Consider the following 21,249-nt stretch of genomic DNA (forward strand, 5'->3'; position numbering starts at 1 on the left):
GAGGTGGAAAGGGGGGCAGGTACAGCCATGGCTGAGGGAGGCCAGGGTGGCTCCTGTGCCACAAGCTCTCCAGATCGGGGCATTCCCCACCCGCTGCCATGGGCTCTCCTGCCCCGCCTGCCCAGGTTGCTACATGCTGTGGCAGCAGTGGCCGTACCCTATATAAGAGCAATGAGGAGCCTACCCCACCATGCCACGGTGGGTTGCCAGAACTGGGCTGCTATGGAGGCTGAGGAGGCCGCAGCAGTGGCGGCAAAAGTGGCGCTGCGGACACCCAAGTGTTCCCGCTGCCGTAACCACGGCTTTGTGGTGCCAGTGAAGGGCCATGCTGGCCACTGCCGCTGGAAGCTCTGCCTGTGCGACAAGTGTGCCCTCATCACGGAGCGACAGAAGATCATGGCGGCCCAGAAGGCCCTGAGGCAGCAGGTGCCTGACACTCCGGCTGGGGCAGCTGCAGGTTTGGCTCCCCCAGGTGAAGGCCCTGGAGTGGCCCGCGGCCCTGAGCAGAGCGGCCATGACAGGGTGAAGGGTGCCCAGCCCGCAGGCAGCAATGGCAAAGGCACAGCATGCAAAGGACTGCCACCGCCTAACAGCCCTCCCTTCTGGGACTATGGTAAGCACCTTGCCTCTCTCCCCAGACTCTTCCCCTGTCCCACTGCCTTTCTTTTGGAGTTCATCCTCTTTCCCATCTAACACTGTCACTTGCGCAGTTTGCACCCATTGGCTCCTCAGGCTCCAGCTCCCCAGAGAGCCATTCCTGCTGTCTGTCCCTCTTTCCTTGCTCAGCACAAACAAGTACTCAGCTTGCACATTTGAATGTGCAACCCTGCTTTTATTTTTCCTTCTGCAGAATCTGCAGCATGGGTCCCACGGTTCTGCGGTGGCAGGAGCAATGTCGTCAGGCTTGTCGCTCATTGCAAAGTTGAAGATTAAGCAAGTGGTGTTTCTCTGAGAGGGAAATTAGTGTGGGAGGGAAATCAACCTCTAATGCACTGTGCACTGCAGGTGCTCCTGCCTGTTTCTGACTTCCGTCCCACTGTTCATAAATTAACAGGCACAAGCCCCCAGCAACAAAAAGGCTAAAAAACCTCACGAGATGGCAGGTAAATGGGGAAGTTACTGCTGCAGTTGCCTGAAGCTAGAATTTTATGATAGCACTGTAAAAGAAAGAGACCTTTTGGCCTTAATTCCTGTAGCAAAGACTAAACTTGGCTGGGATCACTTGGTGTAAAAGTGCATTTGGTATTTAAGACCAGAGCATGGATTTTGCAGGTGGAACAGTTGTATGGTCTGTCACCTCTTAAATTGCTTCCCTTAATATAGTCTTTCATGTGGCTTGTCTAGTTTATTACTATTTATTACAGTAACTTCATACTATTACTATTTATTATAGTAATTTTACGGAAATCCATACTGACTACAGTAGTCATTAGTCTAAGGCTCTGGAGAGCGGACAGCCTACAAGTCAAAATGCTGTTCTGGGAAGCTCAGAGGAAAGAGTAATTTCAGATATCTCTTCTTCGCACCCATCTGTCAATAACTGTTCCCCTTTTTTTTTTTAGCTTTGTTTCCATAGAAAATTATGCTTATGGATGACACTAGCTATACATATGCCTGTCAGTCCTTACCTTAATAATATCTTTAACCTGCTTACCAGTTTAAAAAAAAGGTTAGTGACAAATAGTATAATTCTAGCACTCCAAGAGCTGACCTACTCTTGAAGCAAATTCTTCCATTTTTCTATCAAAAAGAAGATGTGCATATGCGATGGACCCTATTTAAATAACCACTCTTTTTTTTTAAGACTTCGGAGAAGCTGTATAAGATTCCAGATGCAAGATAAAAAACAAAGGAAGTAACTGATTCCTGCATCTGAAATTACCTCTGTATGTCACTAAAATTGAGCTTTTGTCTGTAAATTAACTTAAGAAGTGACAGATAGGACTAAAATTAGAACTGTTATTTTTGTAGATTTTTTTAAAAGTCTGCTAGAGTTAAGAGTCTTAAAACAGGTTGTTTTCCTGTTGCTGATGTACTGAAAGAATAAGATTCTGCAGCCAGTGCTTTACTAAGGACTAGAGGCACAATGCAAAAGGCAGAAAAAAATGCAGATCATTCTGTGTTACAATATCATCTGCTGCATCTTTCCTTAGTTCCTAAAAAATCCACAAAATAAGTTCACAAGGAGTTAAGCATGAAATCAAAGGGACAGATTCTCCTGCCTGAGGGTGGAATTTGGTCCTGCAGCTACTTGTACTGAACTCCACAGAATGACATGGATACTTCTATTCGTTCTTTTCTCATTGTTTTCCTAGCTCACTCTGCTTTTCCTCCAGAATATGTGGTCAACCCAGAATACCTGGAGAGAGAACCTCCAAAAGTGTACCCTGGGTGTTCTGGGGTATATCCTTACCACCCATTTCCCATGGGATTTGCCATCAATCAGTCAAGCTGTAGAGGAGCACCATCACCTTCAGGAATCTCACTTCAGAGAGGTTTGCGACACATTCCTAGCAACTATGGGCCAGGGAACGCAGCTCCTGTGGCAGTAAGTAGTGGTCTTTTAATTACTCCTGCAAATGCTGCTGTCTTTCCTTTTAGCTGCCTTCTTGCTGTTAAAGTACCTGTGAAAAGTTATGCTGCTTATCAGTTACATCACAGCATTTTGATATATTGTGCTAAAGAAAACATCAGCAAATGGTGATGTTAATAATCTGACCTGAACTCAGAGGAGCAAACCCATGCACTTGCAAGGGGCCAGATTTTGTGAAGTGTTTTGGGGCTTACACATCTTGGTAACATCTGCAACAGCCTTTGGGAATGATGGCTGTTGAACACTTAATACGGTCACATTGTACCAGCACAGATGGCACAGAATTGGCATTGGGCAGTGTCACTTCTTCCATGCAGAACAAATTTAATGGGGAAGGAGAGTGTCAGGGCTTGGCCAAGGCACCACAGCTGCAGGGGGAAGGAAGTCAGCTCCCACAGGGAGGCAAATCAGCATGGTCACGTATTTCTGGTTTGAAACATTTGGTTTTCCAAAAACAGTGGAAAATGTTTGTGGTTAACAGAACTTTCAGATGAAAAATGATGTTTAGCATCATAGGGTCCACACCTTCAAACCACGCAGAGATGGTAAGAAACGAGAGGCTAAATTGCCTGTCACTTGGAATGGTGTGTGTGGGCACTTTCAGTTTCTTTCAGTGCTGTCAGTCATGTTGGTTTAAACTGGTGGTGTCCAGTTTTTGTACCACAGTTGGGCACATTATCAGATTTCCAGCTGTCATGCACCATTCTGTCTGCCTTGAGTACAGTTCATCAGTTCACGTTAAGGCAGAGTGAGCTGCCTCAAGACTACTAGATTTATTTCGTTATCTTGTATAGAAATTCCTTGTCACATTTTAGGGGTTATTGAGAAAGAGAGTAGCTGGCAGCAGTCTGATGTCTTGATAAATTATCCTGGTAGGCTGGATTTACACAGGTTGAGAAATGCTTTGTCTAGAACATCACTGCATGTGGTTTTATACTTAATTTTTAACTGTCCTGAAACAGAATGAAAGATCTTCTACTAGTTCTATCTGTACCAGGGTGCATGGCCAGATCCAAGAGAAAAATGCTTTGGTTTCTCCGATACTAGTGTTTCTGACGGCTAGAAATATCTCCTTGCTCATGGAATGAGTTTTAGCATGCTCTAACAGGTCTAGTGATCACAGAAGACTGGGGCTGTGGGGCAGCCTGTGGTGGACACGGACTCCTCAGTGTAGGTAGAGCCACTCATTTCACTGGGCTGAGGGGAGAATCCAAAACTCGCCAGGAGGTGGTTGCAAGAAGCATTTTCCTAGATTGCCTCTCTGTTGCGTGAAGACTTTCAGACTTGTTCAGTGGCAAGTGCATGGGATCAGTGGCGAAGGTGACCTGCTCCTGGTTTAAGCCAACTGCTCTAATGACATGCCAGAACAGGTGACATATGGTCTCAGAGATACGGTCTCAGAAGCTGCTACTTTTCAGTTTCAGCGTGTTACACTTGGCCCAGGCTTTGCACGTGCTAATACGTGCATGGAAGTGGTAGCATGTGGCCACAAAAAGGATAAAAAATGTTATATTAATTGCTAAAAATTGAAAAATAAATTGTTTGATACTCCAGATGAATCTTGGAGAGAGTCTTTATATGGAAGATGCTTTACTTTGTGTGTTTCTGCAGATTCCAGATGGCAGTGGAGATTTCCATCAAGGATACTACACTCCCCTGCCTCAGTTCATCCCACCAAGTTTTCTGCCAGGGATTCATTACATTCCACCTCCCCTTTCCCTGAACGTGTTGGCTGAAACAACCAAGGAAGCACATGGTAAGGAAGTATGAGATGAGCCCTGGGAAGATCCAGTTTTAACCGGGTTTCAATACCAAACCACAGAGGGGGAACCCCCAAGAGACCCTGATTCTAGCTGGTTTTCAGAGTTTCACAGGTCGCTGTGATGGAGCCAGGACTGAGATCCTGAAGTCCCAGGACAGGTTGCCAGCTTGTACAGCTTTGGGAAGGGCTGACTTGGGGGAAGTAGCCTGGCAGGCTTGGGCTTTCCCACTGACAAGCACCTCAGTCTCATGCAGATGTTTGAAATTATTTGACTCTGTTGCAATTTAGTTAAAATGTTAAAAAAATGCAGACTAACGTGAATAATATGAAATTTTTGTTCATCTGAAAAATCTACATTTTAATTGCTGTAAATGCAAGATTGACTCTTCAAAATCTCAAGTTGTTTTATTGAATCTCACAGTATTTAAATTTCTGGCATAGGTTAAACCTTTATGCCCTCCTCTTTTGGGTCTCTTTCATGTATTGTGCCTACACGTGGACATAATTGTGATTATATTTGCAAGTTTCTTCTTTGGCTGCAGCTAGCTGTGACCACAAGAGGGTAGAGCTGCTCAGAGAATGAACCACTAGCACTGCATGAATAAATAGCCAGTTTTAAGTTCTTTTTGAAAAAGCAGAGAAATAAATACTTTATTTCTTTATTTCTCTCCTTGAACATGAGGAAAAGTGTTAATCTGACTGTTTATGAAACAGATTACAATAATCACCCAGTGAAAAATCAAATCTCTTTTATAAGACGGGGGAGAAATAGAGGCGTATAATTATCTCATTTGAACTGAAGAGATGTTGATGGTGGTTATGTGGGACAAAATATAAGTTGGGAGTTTTTTGGCCTGGTTTCTTGACAACATAAGGCTCATGCAGTCTCATTTTCTCTTAATGTCAGTCCTCTCATAAATTTTCAATCCATTAGTTATTTTCAGCCAAACATATCTGTTGTGATCACAGGCCTACATAATATTGATCTGCAAGGGAAGCAGATGCCTCCCACAAAATGGTTTGTTTGCAGGCGTGTCATGGTGTTTGGCTGGTAGTCGGCTTGCACTCAATTCCTGACTGACGTGTGTGTATCTTGGCCAACAACCAAGTGCCTGCCAGTCAGCCCAGCAGCGGGCACATATCTATAGGGCAGTTAGGGCATACCTGCTGCTTGTCTGGCTGGAGAGCCAAAGAAAAGTAAGCAGAAGATGTGGTGGACAAGGAGAACAGGAAGAATAGGGCAGTGTCGGGGGTGTACAGACATCATAGAAATGTAAAGTTATTTTAAGATCCTGACAAAGGCATTAGGACTTGAATGCAGTGTGTAGGAGATACTGGTGTGCTGTAGATAAAATAACATGGACTGAGTTTGTGGGGAAGAAAGGAAAATGAGGTCTGTCGGCAAACCAGAAAGCGTATGTGAAGATAAATGGGTTTTGTGATTTGGAGGGTACAAGAGATCTGGGGGATACTGCAGTGGCAGAGAACATATAGGGAGCTGCAGCTGTTCTGTTGAATTGTGTGAGAATGCGAAGGAACTAAGAGTAGCAGACAAACATGTGGGACATGGAGAGAAGTGGTAGTATTGAGCAGGGAAAACAGGAGAAAACCCATCCTGTACTGGTAGAGTGAAGTTGTACTGGCCAAACAATCATGAAAACAGGCAACTGGATAGAGAAGAGAGTTCATGAGAGCACCCCCCCATCCCAGAGAGCAAAATGCCATCTAATGACCTCAGCCTTTATTACACACCAGAAAAATCACAACCCAGGCACAAAGCCATAGGAAACAATGCATCATGGATTGTACTGCTCAGAGAACAACCCAGTTGCTTTAGTACTATGGAGAAAGTACAAATTAATTCCACTACATAGTATTTGTGCTCCAGGATATGTAGGAATTTGCAACTGTGACCTAGTGAGGGGGGATACTTCTGCATGAGGTCACGTAGAAAATAGCCTGCCAGCAGAAGATGCAGATGTAGAGGGAAGATACAGTGAAACTAATAATTATTTGATTCTTGTATGATGCTTGAAAAAAGACAGAGGCTGTAACATTTAGTGCATAGGGATGTGTTAGGGTTGCATCATGTCTTTTTGCCCCAAGAAAGGAGCAGACTCAAACCTGCAATTAGATTTGAGAACATCCTTCCTCCAGAGAGACCTCCAGAATTGAGTTGAAAACGTCTTTCTGGCAAAACTGTTGCAGGAAAATGGATGGAGGAAAACTCTAGCAGGGGACAACTAGTGAGACGAAATGTCTGTGATCTCTGCCCCAAAGGGAATCTAAGATGAAGACAAATAAAAAACAACAAACAAGTAAACAAATGAAGAAACCCTCACCAAAAAACAAAACAAAAGTCCCATCTGAAAAAGATTTTTCAAGGCTAGAAGCTGCTACCAGAAAGGTTTGAGTCAATAGTTAGCTGCAGTCGAATGACTGAGGCCAGTTAGGTTTACGATGGTGAAGTGTAAGCCATGTGGTTACACAATTTCATGCAGTATTGATTAGTAATGTTCTGGAGATTTGACAAAATAAACACAAGGTATGTCCAGTAAAACAGCCAGTACAGCATCTGAGGATAGAGCCTGATTGTAGATTGTTTGCTTTCTAAAAGAGCAAGCTACAGAAAAACAAAAACCCCAGTTGCCTGTGAGAAAAGGAGGGAGCTTTTCATGCAAATAGGCAAGTAAATACTTTATAAAATAAAAATCCCTGGTTGGATTTTAAGAAGGGATTATTCAGTCTGTCAAGATCTTTGAGAATTCACAGGAGTGTTACAAAGGCATGGCATAGATTCACTCCAGTTAGGCAGGCAAAACAGTCTGCCAGGGCAGCTTCAACACTTGCCACCTTGAAGTGTTCTTGCTACATTTCTTTAAGCACAGCTGAAACAATCAACTGCTGCCTGAAGTTCAGAGAGCTGCAGCTCTTGATGTCAAGCATCTTTGAATTAACTGGGTTGAAAAATAAACTGGAATTTACCTCTGGAAATGAGTTTGATAGCCAGTGTAACGGAAACTGGAATACAGCATTTGGGGGTTTTTGCTTGTTTGTGTTTAACTCTGACATTTTTCTATTCTTCATTTTTATTTCAGCTACTGAAGCTGACAGTCAGGATTCAGGGGTGCTTCGTGAACCTGGTCAACCGTCTTCTTCCCCAGAAGAAACAAGCAGAGACCAATCTGTGTATTCTAAACAGTAAATGGGCTGGAAAAGAGCTGAATAGCTGGCAGCACTATTTGCATACTGAGTGTTAGTTAATATGAGGGCAGAGTGACACTTAGTCACTGAGCAGCCACAACAGCTAGAAGAAGGGGATTAGTCCCCAGCCTCACTTTGCGATCACGTTAATGCTACCAGGCTCACAGCTCTGCCTCCCTACCACTGTAAAGTCCTTGTTCCTAAAAGAGGTTTACCAGAGACATGGTAAGTCTCTTCCCCCTTTAGCAGGTGGCAGCAGCAAATGATTATGACTCTGAATTTGTTTCCTTTGCTGAGGGTAGATGGCTCCCTGACTTTGGAGTGAGGTCTCTGGACCATGTACATTCTGTGGCCGCCTCATGTTCATGACAGTAGTCAAAAATGTGTTGTTTGTATATCAATTTGCTGTAAAGAAAACCTGGTTCTGAGTATTACAGAAGAGTTAAGTGATGTAGAGCCTGAAGACTCAGTCAGAGAGGATGGGAAGACAGTCTGGGTTGCTGATTAACTCGACTGCCTAAGAATGTGATTCACTGGGTTCAGCAGGGTAAGGGAACAGTTGGTGCTTGGCAGACTTGTCAAGAAGGGCATGGGAGGAATTTGCAGAAAGGGCTGGTACAGACGCAAATCCAGTGCCTCTGTTTTGTTTTCTGGGTGAGCTGCCTTGAGGGTACCTTCTGTTCAAGTTGGGGACAGGCTGATTTGGAATCACTTCACGTCACAGAGGCTTCAGGATTTTTAATGTCCTTGATGGTTTATACATAATTTCAATGTTGTTTAACTGAGTACAGTGGAAACTAAACAGTAGTATTTGTTTCTGAAGGGCTCACATAGACAGCCTCATTCATGTATATTGGAAGGGTACTATGGCGTATGGAAGGTATGAAGAGATTGCCTAGGAAACTAGGACAAAACACCATTTAGAATAGTAATTAGTCAAATCCATACATATTAGAATTTTCAATGATAATGTTTAATTAAAAATGAAAGGTACATTACTGTTTTGCCTAGAGGAATTGGTTTTGTATTAAGTGGATTGGTTGTTACTGTTTGAATAATTGAGGGGGAGGCTTTTGTATAATTAAAAAAGATACATTAAATTGTTGGTATGGTTTTGATGATTTGAGGCTTGCATATCTACACTTAATTTTTCTAGCCAAATGTCTAGTGTTGCCCTGAACAGCTCTGTGTAACAGACTTGCTCAATGCAAGATATAAAGAAATAATACTAAGCTGATATATATATTTTTTTAATGTAGTAGATGATCTGCTGGAATACTTTCCAGCACACAAGGTTTTGGGAGACACTAAGTGAAAGTGGCAAACTGAGAACTGCCAAGAGGAAAAACTGAAAACCACAAGTATCTATAGCAAATAATCTGATATACAACTTGTTCTATACTAGATTTACAACAGTTTCTCTGCTCCTAGAAATGTCCCAAACCTCCTCCTAAAACTGCTGTCTGTTTGAGAAAATCTGGATAATTCTTTAAGGTGTCTGGATAGAGCAAAGCTCTTCTCAACATGAAATAATCTACAAATAGAAATGCCAGCAGCACCCACAAAGCAGCTTCCTCTGTGGATGGAGGGTTGGGCTTTTTATATATAGAACATAATGATTTAAGGAAATAGTAATGTGCAAGATGAACAGTTGAATAGGTTCCTTCCAGATATTTTTCTAAAGTCATATTCAGTGTTGTATTACTCCTTAAATCTCAAAGCAAGATGGACTCCAGCCCATTTCACTGACTGCAATGCACAGCCATTGTAGATATACTGCACATACAGTACTGCTTTCACTCTGTTTTGCCATGCCAGTGACTGCTTCTGAATTACCAAGCCCATCTCCTTATTTTCCTTTTCCTCCATCTTTTTGAACTCTCAGTAAGTGAACCAAAGCCTTTAGTTTGACTGTTTGAACGACGGTATGACACTCCAGTAGGATCTCTCTCACTGCATTGCTGCAGACCAGTGTTCATCTCCAGAGGGATATAGCAAGTTTAAAGAAGAGCCAGAGAAAGGCAACTAAACTGAACAAGGAGATGGAGACTAGAGTTGAGTCTTCAGTCTGCAGAGAAGAAAGTTAAAGGAGGATATGACTCAGTTTTAGAACATCATATCAGCTATGGCAAAGTAGATGCCCATACACATGAAGGACACCCTGAGCAGCCCGATTGCCTTGTGTAAGGAAATGATCAGCATCTACCCCAGTCTAAAGTCTTAACAGTTGAATAGGTACAATTGACTTTCCTAGAGCATCAATAGTGAGGCCAATACTGTTTCGTATGCATAATCATATCCATCAGCCAAACTTTGTTTGGTGCCATTTCAGATTTTTACATTTTAGGAAATTTGTCCCCAAGTTCTTGCACCTATCCCTGCATGGAAAAGTTACTGACTTGGTTAGAGAATTGAAGTGAGTGACTCTCCAGTTGACAGGAAGAATTATGTTCTGTGAATAATTCAAAGTTTCATTTTTCCATTTTATGCTCAGCTTGTCCTTTTTAACCAAGGAAAAATGTTCCTTAACAACTGGCATTGTCATAATATGCACTTAAGGACTTCAAAGTGAATAATTTTAATTCCAAAGTTAGTGCCAACCAGTGTTTCCAATAATTAAACTCTGTGATCTCTTCTAACTCCATTTATTTGAATAAGTGACTTAGGGATAATGAAATCAATTTGGATAGAAATGGAATTATTTGGATTAGACAAGTCACTCAGAGGTTGTTCCAGCCTAAATCGTCCCAGAAAGTTATTGGTTTTTATTAAGGCTGAAGCCACATAGACTTCGGTCAAATTCATAAAACTTGGGGAGAAAAAAGTTAGCTATGATACCCGCTTATGAAATCTTTCTTGCATGCAAGCTGCTACTGAATGCAGTAGCAATTCTGCACATAGCATTTGTCATCAATGTTCTGATTTCTGAGGATTAACTCCCTTGCTAAATAGATCTGAACTTCTGAAGATGTGATTCCTAACACCTGATGCTTCTGTCAATCCTCACTGCAAGCCCCTTGGTCATCACAGAGCAACAAGCTTTTTCTGTACACTGAAAGGGAAAACCTGAAATTAGGAAACAGTTCTCTGACGTTTACTCACACCACTAATGTAATTACTTTCAGTGGAATTATTTGCCAGAGTACAGAGTTGACAACGTTGGTTAGGCATGCAAGTTTAAGATCCAAGTTTTATACAGAAGTGTCTGTGACACTGTCCAAAACCTCAGATTATTGTAGATTTGCATTTTCTGTAGGATCTTTGGAAGAAAGAAAAACAAACCCAAGGGATTCTAGAAGGATGATGTAATTTGTCCATTCTGCAAACATATGTAAGATTCATTTGTCATTGCCCAGCAGCAAACTGCTAGATGTTAACATTTCTGTAGTATCAGCTTCTACATCTGCACTGAAGCAGGTTTCCGTATGACAGTAATTATAATATTCATTCTAGATCTTTTTATTATTTTTGTTCTTGGAATTAGAAGCACCCAGTTGGAAGCCTCTGAATCCACAGCAAGACTATAGCTGGTTTTTCCACATCAATGAGTAATTAATTTTGAACAGCAATCCAAGGAAATATTTAATTGCCTACCAATAAAGTCAGCTTGCTGCAAACAAAATTCTCCCTCCCCTTAAAAAAAATAATTTTCATGACAGAAAAATTCTTTATGATGTGAAACATACCTATTCTGGAACAGTGGAAACTTTAATTAAATCATTCTTATGGGCATGTATGTCTGTTTTTCCTATTTGGGTTTGTTAGAAGAAATGTGTTCTTTGATTAAGGTGCAAATTTACTGTTTCTCATGCTCTTCCAACAGTAAATATGTCTTTATCTTCAAGTAATTCAAAAGTCTCACATACCTGCAGGTAGTTAATTTTTCACATTCCCTTCCTCATGGACCGTCTCACATCTTGAAATGGTTCTTCGCTTCCTGATGTTCCTCAGTCCTGGGATTACAAATTTGTTTCCTCACAGACCAAGTCTGCAGCTGTGTTTTGCTTTTCTTAAAACACTTTGCAGTATTTTTTCATGGCCACTGCAATGATGGCATACAAATGAATCAGAGAGATGGACTTAAAAAAAAAAAAGGAAAAAAGAAAAATCATCTAGAGAAGGAAAGCACGTGATATGTTCAAAGGGAATGCTGTGGAGTATGATGGAAAATCAGAACCTAGACTTGTGTTTACTTGTAGCGTTGGGAGTGACTTACGGAGGAGAAAGCCACCTGTCCATCATCAGCACTCAGAAAAGTCCAGTGGTGTCTACAGAGTGGGAGATACCCCACAACTTTGTTTTTGAAGATCAAGCTGCTCTCAATACACTTCAGCAAATGTGTGCTTCAGAATTATAAAAGAAAGGAGGTGTCACTGCAGCCTGCCCACAGTGAGGGGCACAACCCAGCCCGAGGCAGAGGGTGACAGGGAGCCCCAGCAGCACAGCTGGGGCAGCCCTGGCCGCCCTCCCCACCACGCCTCAGCCCGGGCCCACCCCGGAGCAGCCCCCCACACTGCTTCTGGGCGATCTCAGGGCATCGGGCTATGAGGGATATTAACGGTTACAGCGACCTGCACTCGCCCCCTCACGGGTTCCGCAGGGCGGGTGGGGCCGACCCCTCATTAGCGGGTGCTAATGAGCGGCGCGAGGCGAGCGCTGAGGCGGAGCTCGCGGGGCGGCGGCCGTTGGCTGAGGCAGAAGCGCGAGCGGCGGCGGTTGGCTGAGGCAGAAGCGCGGGCGGCGGCGGTTGGCTGAGGCGGAGCTCGCGGGACGGCGGCGGTTGGCTGAGGCGGAGCTCGCGGGACGGCGGCCGTTGGCTGAGGCGGAGCTCGCGGGACGGCGGCCGTTGGCTGAGGCAGAAGCGCGGGCGGCGGCGGTTGGCTGAGGCAGAAGCGCGGGCGGCGGCGGTTGGCTGAGGCAGAAGCGCGGGCGGCGGCGGTTGGCTGAGGCAGAAGCACGGGCGGCGGCGGTTGGCTGAGGCGGAGCTCGCGGGACGGCGGCGGTTGGCTGAGGCGGAGCTCGCGGCATGGCGGCCGTTAGCTGAGGCAGAAGCGCGGGCGGCGGCGGTTGGCGGCCCCGGGCGGCTCCCCGTGACGGTCACTTTGTGGCGAGGTTGGGCTGCTCGTTTGCCGCTTGTCATGCATGTGCATTACTACAGCCTTAGTAGTGCAAAGGAGAAAACAGTCCATGAAAAAGGTAATCTTCTGTTCTCTTTGTGTTTGTTCACAGGTACAGAGCAAACAGCCCTCCAACAATGTTCTAAGACAAGTGTTTACCTGTGCTCAGAGGATAATGATGGTGGGATGCAGTTTGCTACAGCTCTTGGGCAAGACTTGAGGTTAGGTTACATCAAGCTCAGCTATGTTCATGGCAGGAAAAGCCATGGGAGATTTGTGCATTCTGGTACGTCGGTCATATTGGACATGTGTATAAAGTAGCTTAACTTACATGTGTAACTTCTTTCATTTACCTTAAGTCCCTGCTAGCATGGAAAGGACAAGTTCCTGTTCTAAGGTGTCTATCTGACCACTTATAAATTAATAACTACACCTTAAAACCGAATTTTGGAAGGCGTAGATGGCATTCACTTTCACAGTATAAATCAATGTGTGTTACCAGTGCTCCATGTAGCTTTACATTTGGTACCCATTTAAAAAGTTCTTGCTTTCAGAATATTTTTACCATTTGAAAAGCCTAAAAGAAAAATAAACAAACCAAACAGACAAATTAAAAAAAAACCCAACACAAACAAACAAAACCCAAATAAAAAACACAAACCCCAAACACAAATGACAATAACAAAAACAACCACCAAAGCTATAGCTTCAGAAGAGGAAAAGGAAACATTCAAGACTTAAGCCAAAATACCTTTATTTTAAAAGTAGTTCAACACAGTTAGTTGTGGCTTTGGATTCCTTGGAATTAAATTTAGGTGTAATGGACGTTTAGCCCTGTGAGACTTATGGTTATTCATGTTGAAGTTCTGTAGTGTAAGAAGGTTCAAGGTCAAATGTAATCTGACTTTCAGACCAATTGACACCTTTACAGTGCTTCTTACAGGCTAAGCTGACTTGGTTTGTTTAGACCAGTTTCCAAGTTCAAAAGTGAAACTTCAGAAGAAGACAGTTAACCAGTGGAACTGGTGACCAACAGGGCAGTGTGGATTTTCCATTACTTTAAGTCTAAAACAAGCATGTTTGCCTAGAAGAAATGCAGATTGGCATGTTGAAATTCAAGTGAAATGTGATCTGTCTCATACAATAGATAGTTCAGAGCTTAATGATTGCTCTTGGTGCCACAGAATAGACTGGAGCTCAGGAAGGCACTTGATTTTTAGGGTAGGCAACTCTGGATCTGCCTCCTAAAACGACCTAGTACTGTAAGAAATGGCACTATAAGAGAGAATAATGAACAGGCTGTCCGTTTGTTTCAGGATGGCAGACAGTGGTATTTTTTCTCTCTAGAGCATGTTCAGTGGTGTTTGGTGTAGTTTGACCTATATTGTGTTACATTCGGTTTAAGACCCATTTTTGAGGACCTCTCTGAACAAGAGTTACATATGTTTATATAGTAATTTAAAGATATAAACTTCTTTGTGTAACTCTAGGGAAAAGATTGGTCAAAGGTATTTTTATACCAAGCTTCTAGCTTTCCCCCTCTAAGCTCAAGTTTGTCAAATTGATTAGTGATTATTACAGCGTTTAAATCATACATGTTTTAAGTGGACCTTAAAAAAGCTAGCTCTTAATGGATGATTCATCAAGCAAGGTGGTATAGTAGTTGAAACTGAGTCAGGAAGGCTTTGTTCAATATCTGACCTCAGGCCTGCTGAGTAAAGTCAGGCAGTTAATTCTCTTCTTCTCCTGGTTTCATCAGATCAGTGGGTTTACAGATCTTTTTTGAACTTGAAATGTTTGCAGCAAAATGATGTCTGAGAACTGTGAGAATTGTATAATAGAAACCTGTGGAAGTATAGCCTGTGTACGGATCTGATGTGCATGGTATCTCATGTGTTAGTGTTCTAGAGCAGTAGATTATAATTAAGGCAATTAAGAAGTGCTGCTTTCCCCCCACCGCCACCTGGGGTATAAACCTCCCTTCCAGAAAAATCAAGTTCTGTTTTCAAGCTTGAAAGCATGAGGAAATGAATAACTTTTGCACATAGAAGCTAAAATGTATCACAGTGGAACTTGGGTCTCCCTCAGGGAGAACTAGTGGAAAAGGGCAGTAGCTCAGAGACCATTAGGGACCTTGTAGTGGTCACACAAACTTAATTAGGGTTGGTCATAGTTAAGTTTTCAACATAATGTATTTCAAGCATGATTTCCTGGATTTTGTCATCCTTTGATACCTTCAAGCACAACAGTTCTAGAATATTGACTCTGCCTACACCAGACACAAGACTTTTCCACCTCAAATAGAAATGCTCTTACATCTGAGTAATTGAGAGCTGCAGTTTGGAGAAACATATTTGACTAAGAAACTGGAAACATGCAAAGAAAGTGACTGCACTTGGAGAGCTAGTATTTCATCCAGTGAGTTTAGTCCCTTTTAGAGGACTAAAGAGTTGCCTTTCAGAGGCAACAAAAACACAGGCTATCTCTGAAAAGTGCAAAGAAAATTATACAGTGAACTATGATCAGAATGGAGACTCAGAACCTTACAAGGTGTTCACTCAATGGAAGAAAAGCAACGTGATCCAGAATGCAAAGCCATAAGTATCTCTGGTAAAGGAAAGTGTATGATGTTTAGCTAGAATATCCCAGCAGTCTTATGGTGAAATGAAAATTTGAAACCAGAATTTATTACTTTCAGTAGAATCCTTGTTAAAAGCATTAAACACACATGCATGGTGATGTTGAGGGGCAGTTTCTCTGTAGGAACAGGACTGAGTCACTGTTTGGAGAATGCATGCAGAACTGATGCAGTTCAGAAATATCTGACTTGGGTGGAAGTGAGCTACATCTTATATGAGAAGCCATCTAATTGCAACAGTGCAGCTCTCATTAGAATAACCCAAGCAGCAGATTAAATCTGAGTCACCATGCTTTGAGGCTGCCTCCAGTGCTTCAGTTAACACGAGCTTTTGTACCTGAGACTCGTTCTCTAACTCAGGTATGTGTTTTCCTTAACTCGAAGTCTGAGCATAACATTAACCACTTACCATCAAAGCAAGACTTTCACTGGAATTCCTGTCTCTGGCAGTAAAGCTTGAAACCACAAACTCAATGCACAGCAGAGTTTCAGCAAATAGAATAATGTTTTGAGAGGGATGATCTGTTGGTGTTGAGTAACTAGTGATAGAATTGTTCAACCTGAACAGTGACTGAAATGAAGAGGCCAGGCTTGTTCTCTAGGGAATTTCTGGATCATCAGTAGTTAGTTTTGTTTTCCCAGCAAAATGCTTTACCCTCAGGTAATACTACCTGTATGAATAGATACTGCTTGTGTTAACATAATCAAGCTCATGTTGGAGAGACTGTTTTTGTTTCTAGTGTCCTGACTGGGAAAGTAAGATATTTTCTAATAGGTGGTTCATTTTTCTTGTATATATAAGCAAATCAAGTATCCAATTTTATTCACTGTTTTGGAATACTACCCATCAAACAAAGCTACTGTATATTTTACTGCTCATGAAAAAATCTTATCAGAAAAAGCAGAATTTTTAACTATTTTTCTGTTCCTTGGTAAGGAGTATTTTTACAAGATGTAAATGGGTTAAGAGTCATATACTGAATAATAGGTGAGAAGTGAATTAAAATCGCTTTGTATTAAAAAAAATACTCTTTTTAGTGAAATTTTCTTTAGTGGTTCTAATTTTTGCAGAAGTTCTCACTGAACTGGTGCTTGTTGATTATATCACTTTTTCTGGACCTTGGTTTAAACATGAAGTCAGGGCTCCATGGGCTTCAGAATACTTTTCTGTGTAACTGGTGAATTGTCAAAATATTAAAGGTATAAGCATATGCTTTCTTTTGGTAATGATAGTGACCAGAGGGACAATGGAAACATTCATTTTGTTGTACAGTCACTTAGCCATTGGAATTGATTCTCAGAGTGACTTTGTCTTTTCTGCAGTGATCAGACTGAAGTTAGTATCCCCATAGCAAACTGGATATTTCAATGCAAAGTTTGCTCTGAGATGGAGAAGGATGCTCCTTGACCTGTGGCAACACGTCTGTTGGGGTTAAAAAGTAACAACCTGTAGCTAAAGGAAGTCAAGTCAAAGCTTTAATATGTAGTTGATGAATTCCTGTCCTTCAGTGGGAAAATTCACGAAAGGGAAGATGGGTGTCTAAATGCAGAAAAGTCACAAATGTGGTTGGTTGATGAGTAGGGTAGAGCAACTCTCAGTCTGGCTGGAGTCCTACCTGCCAGCTCTGAGCTGTGCCAAACTGTCCACAACTCCTGTCTCCAAGAGCTTTAGTCCTAGTCAGGTTGCACACAGGTGCTGGCAGAAGTGTGTGACTTTTGGTGGCCTCAGCTGCCGCAGGACTCTTTCATGTCCTCACTGCGGCGAGGGAGGTGGCAGCACTGAATCACTGGGGGGCTGGGGCTAATGCGCTTACAAGGAGCTAGAGGAAGCCTGCTCCTGTGTAGTAAGTGGGGCTCCAAGGGAGGATGCAGGGAAATGCATTCAGAAGTTTGGCATTTAACCTATTTGTGGCTGATATAGATACACGTTTGACTGCAGAAGAGCCAGTCTTTTAATTTTGCTTTTTTTGTTTGGGTTGAATATGATGAAACCTGAAAACATATACGGAAAATATAGGATCCTTATGGAGGAAATGTACATAAATACTACTGGTGTGTACCTCAGCGCTCTTCTGCTGCCCTAGACTCCTCTTCCACATCCATGTTGCTTGTTCTCTTAAACAGGTAAGGACTTGGCAGTTTAATGAGTCTGACAAAAGTTCTACAGTTAAATTAAAAAGCAAAGCCAGTTTTTTCACTAATTAATCACAAGAAACACTGGCATGGGGAAGACTTTTCTCAAATAAGAGAAGTGTTTAACACATTTCCCAGATGCAGAGAGGCTAATGCTTGGCAATGACTGGAATCAAAAAGACAGGCCTACTGCTATAAAGAACATATTTTTGTTGCAATATTATCTTATTTTACATTTCAAACATGTGTCTATTATGTTCATGTTGATTAAACACTCTGGAATATTTTGTGAGGTTTTCCAGCATTGTTGAACTAGGTTAAAATGTAGTTGACTTAAAACAAATATAACAAAACCACTCATCTAATAAATGCCAGTTTCATGCTGACTGGAAAGAAAACACTGTGTTCCTGCCCTGTGACCCTGTTGCTTGTGTTAAAGCACAAAGTCTTCAATCATACAACTGGAACATAAAACCTTTCACTATTCACTTCTTTCTCCATGTAACCAAGCAAGTGTGAGGTAGTATGGGCAATATAAGAAGCTGGATTTTTATTTAGGTAGAAATTTTATAGTGTACCTCACTGAGTAGCCTGTTAAAGGCTCAGCCCAAGATAAAACTCTGATGAGCCCCATGGACCAGATCCTATAGAGTCACTGATGTTAGGACTGAACTGCCCAAGGGCATGTCTGGGAGGAGTGTGAGGCAGACATCTCTGTGCTGCTGATGGCAAGAGCTGCAGCTGGTGAGCTGAGCGCAGTCTGCCTGCCTCAGCACAGAGCTATGCTTTGTCTTGTCACCCTGCTCGGAGGTGTGCGGTTCTTCTGCAGAGCATGCCTGAGCTTATTGCACAGCACTGGCAGCTGTCATAGCCGGCAGAAGACAGGAAGATGGTGGCCATGATAACAATGTTGTGATAAATGAGCCATGTCTGGCATGGCTGTGGGATAGCCAAGACATGCCCTCCTTTCCAGAGAATTTTGCACTCTGCCATACACTGTTGCACCTATAATGGTAGGGGTGAGCAATTCCTCTTCTTGAGTCCTGTTTCTTCTTCATTGGGAAGTGTATCTGAGTAAGCATTCATGCTCTTTTTAGTTGAAGTGGATCTTTGGAGACAAGGTGGTTGCAAAGAAAACCAGAAAGAGGCATTGGTTGAAGCTGTATTGAAGAATTTCAGTAGCATATGAATGAGTAGAAGATGAAAGCCCAGATTTGTAAGCAACGGTTCAACAAGTTAAACTTTGAACTGTGAGTATCTTCTGCTCTTGGGTTTAAGCTTCCTCTTCAAAATCCTTGTTGTTTGAGTTATAGTGGCAGGCGGGTTAGTTTGCCTTCTTGCTGGAATATGTCAGTAGTGTAGGTGTTCCACTGTGCTTTTCTAATTTTCTTTTCAATGTAGCTCACTGCTTCCAAGCTAAAGCTAATGACCTTCACTTGTGCACTGTGCCTTGTTGTGTGCTTTCTCCTGTGCTTTGCACTTTCTATTTAGACAATAAAAGGACCAAAGGAAAAACAATGTTTCTTTATGCTAGAAGTACAGTGGCCTCACAAGTCAATATTTCTTTTCCCCCTGTGCACTCTGACTTAGTTTATTTTTTTAAACACTTTGGCTTCTTTTAAGGAGATTTGAGTTCCAGAGCAAACCAGTTTGCACAATGTGCGCAGCTTCATGTTGCATTGGACTGATCGCATTTGTTATGTCTACCAGCTGATAGAGTTTTCTGAAAATATTTAGCCTGTAATGTAACCCTCCCTGGTCTTCTGTTTTTATTGCAAACATGCAATTAATCACCCTAATTGTTCAAATTACCCAGAAGCTCAAGTGATTATGATAAAAAATAAATAAAGATAGATAGTGATGGCATGGGGTGGCAGTAGGACTGAGATGAACCTTCAGCACAACCTAGGAATCTGCCACTGGGCCTTTTATGTCTGGGGAGATGTCTTGGATGTGGCTTGGTGCACGTGCTGGGTGTCACATAATCCAGCCTGGGTGCTGCCCATGTCTTTCAGGTGATCATTGTATGTTGCACTACAAAATGTTGCCAGATCTGGTGCTACCAGAACGTGCTGAGCATCAAATAATTGTATGAGAAAGAGATGAGGCATTAAGCACACATTCTCTTAGAAAATTATGCTTAAGGAATATTAGAGCTGTGACTTGCATCAACAAGACCATAATCATTTAGAGGTCAGGTATACAGGAGTAATTCTAATTCCTGAAAATATCTGAAACCAAAATGCTGTTTCTGTTCTTTGTAAATTAAAAAGTGTGGATTTTACCCCATTCAAATAATTATCGTGGTAGGTGCTTGAGTCTGTAATAATTTTCACTTTTTTGGCACATTATCAGGTCCATTTAAAGAATCCTTGGATATGGTTCTAAAATTAATGTCCAAACACAAACTTGCAAGCAGTGATCCTGGTGGGTGTGCCAGGGAGAGCTCTGTGCTTCCAAGACGTATGAAAATCTCTGCAATGACTCTGACTGGCTCTGGGGAAAATAAAGCCAACCATAGTCTGAACTTGTTCTGTTTAAAAGGAAATGGGCTTTCAGTGTTCCAGAGAAGTGCAAGCTGCATGCTTTTATTTTGCTACTGAGAGGCTCTTTGAGCAGTTTAGTGTTGTCTAAGAAATATAATTTTATATATATATTTTTTTGAGTGTATATATACATATGAAGATGTAATTATTCTCTCATACTAGAATTACATCACTGTTTATCTATTGTAAATCTGGGTCACTCCTGAATTACATTACTGTGAATGCAGATGGAGCTTGGACTACAGCATGGGGCTGAAATGCTGTTTTATAATAGGATTAGTGAGTAATTTGTGTCCAGATGTGCATTTGTTTTGGGGTAAAGGATGAGGGGAGTGTGTGGGGGGTAATAGTGGTGGTGTCCTGACTTCTGATCCTTGCAACATCCATGGGAATTTCTGGGACTTTGTTGCCTGTCCTTGCAACTCTTCCCCAAGCACAGGGGGCTGGAGAGAGCCAGGGCAGCTCCTGGGAGTGAGACACTCTTCTCTGTGGCTTGAGAGTAACCCAAAGAGAGGGGAGAGGTAGCCAGCACAACTGAGGTGTTTCCATGCTAGGACACATTAAGCTGATGAGGACTTTTGAGTCCTGAAAGGAATGTGGGAATGGACATAAGGAGGTTTACAAAATCCTAATCACCAGGGAGTCAGCAAATACAAAATAAAGTCAGTTGCAAAAAGTTAGGACACCCCAGGGAACAGGCTGCTAGGTGACAGAATGCTATCAAGATCAGAAAGACCAAATTATTTCAATAGGAATTGGACAAAAACTTGGGGAGAGGCCCATGAGAACTATTATACACCACTATCCAGGGTATGAGAAGAAGGTATTGAATAGGAGGTTTATTTGGTGCAACCCCAGAGCTGACAGTACTTCTCCCTGGAACAATGGTTCCTTTAAAATCTTTCTGCTGAGCAAATGTGGGTTGGCTAATAACCTCTGTAGTAATTTCAATAGTTTAATGAGGTTGGCAGAAGTCAAAGGGTACAACAATCTTTACATATAGGTTTTTCTTTGCTTGAACTCTAAAGACAGTTTCCCATAACTTGCAACTTTAAGCTGGCTGTACACAGCTAGCTCATCATCTGTCAAAAAAAAAAAAAAATTATATCATTACAGATATGGACATGTATATTTTATGGGAAAAATTAGTCTGTTACCCTATTAAGTAAATATTTACAAAGATCTGTAGCCTAGAAAAATCTAAGAGGGACAAAACAAGTGCCAGTTAGTTCTGTATACTTTAGATCAGATTTCAG

General features: G+C 42.1%; 1 protein-coding gene across 1 annotated transcript; it reads left to right on the top strand.

The window, feature by feature from the left end:
* Nucleotides 1-222: 222 nt before the first annotated feature.
* DMRTB1 (DMRT like family B with proline rich C-terminal 1) lies at nucleotides 223-7,560 on the top strand (the record flags this gene model as incomplete). The annotated part of the gene is made up of 4 exons (XM_080348481.1): nucleotides 223-613; nucleotides 2,316-2,548; nucleotides 4,205-4,349; nucleotides 7,454-7,560. 4 exons carry the CDS (start codon nucleotides 223-225, stop codon nucleotides 7,558-7,560), a joined length of 876 nt encoding a protein of 291 aa, XP_080204607.1.
* Nucleotides 7,561-21,249: the final 13,689 nt, after the last annotated feature.

This window comes from Nesoenas mayeri (assembly GCF_963082525.1).
Source record: "Nesoenas mayeri genome assembly, chromosome: 8".
Classification (NCBI taxonomy): domain Eukaryota; kingdom Metazoa; phylum Chordata; class Aves; order Columbiformes; family Columbidae; genus Nesoenas; species Nesoenas mayeri.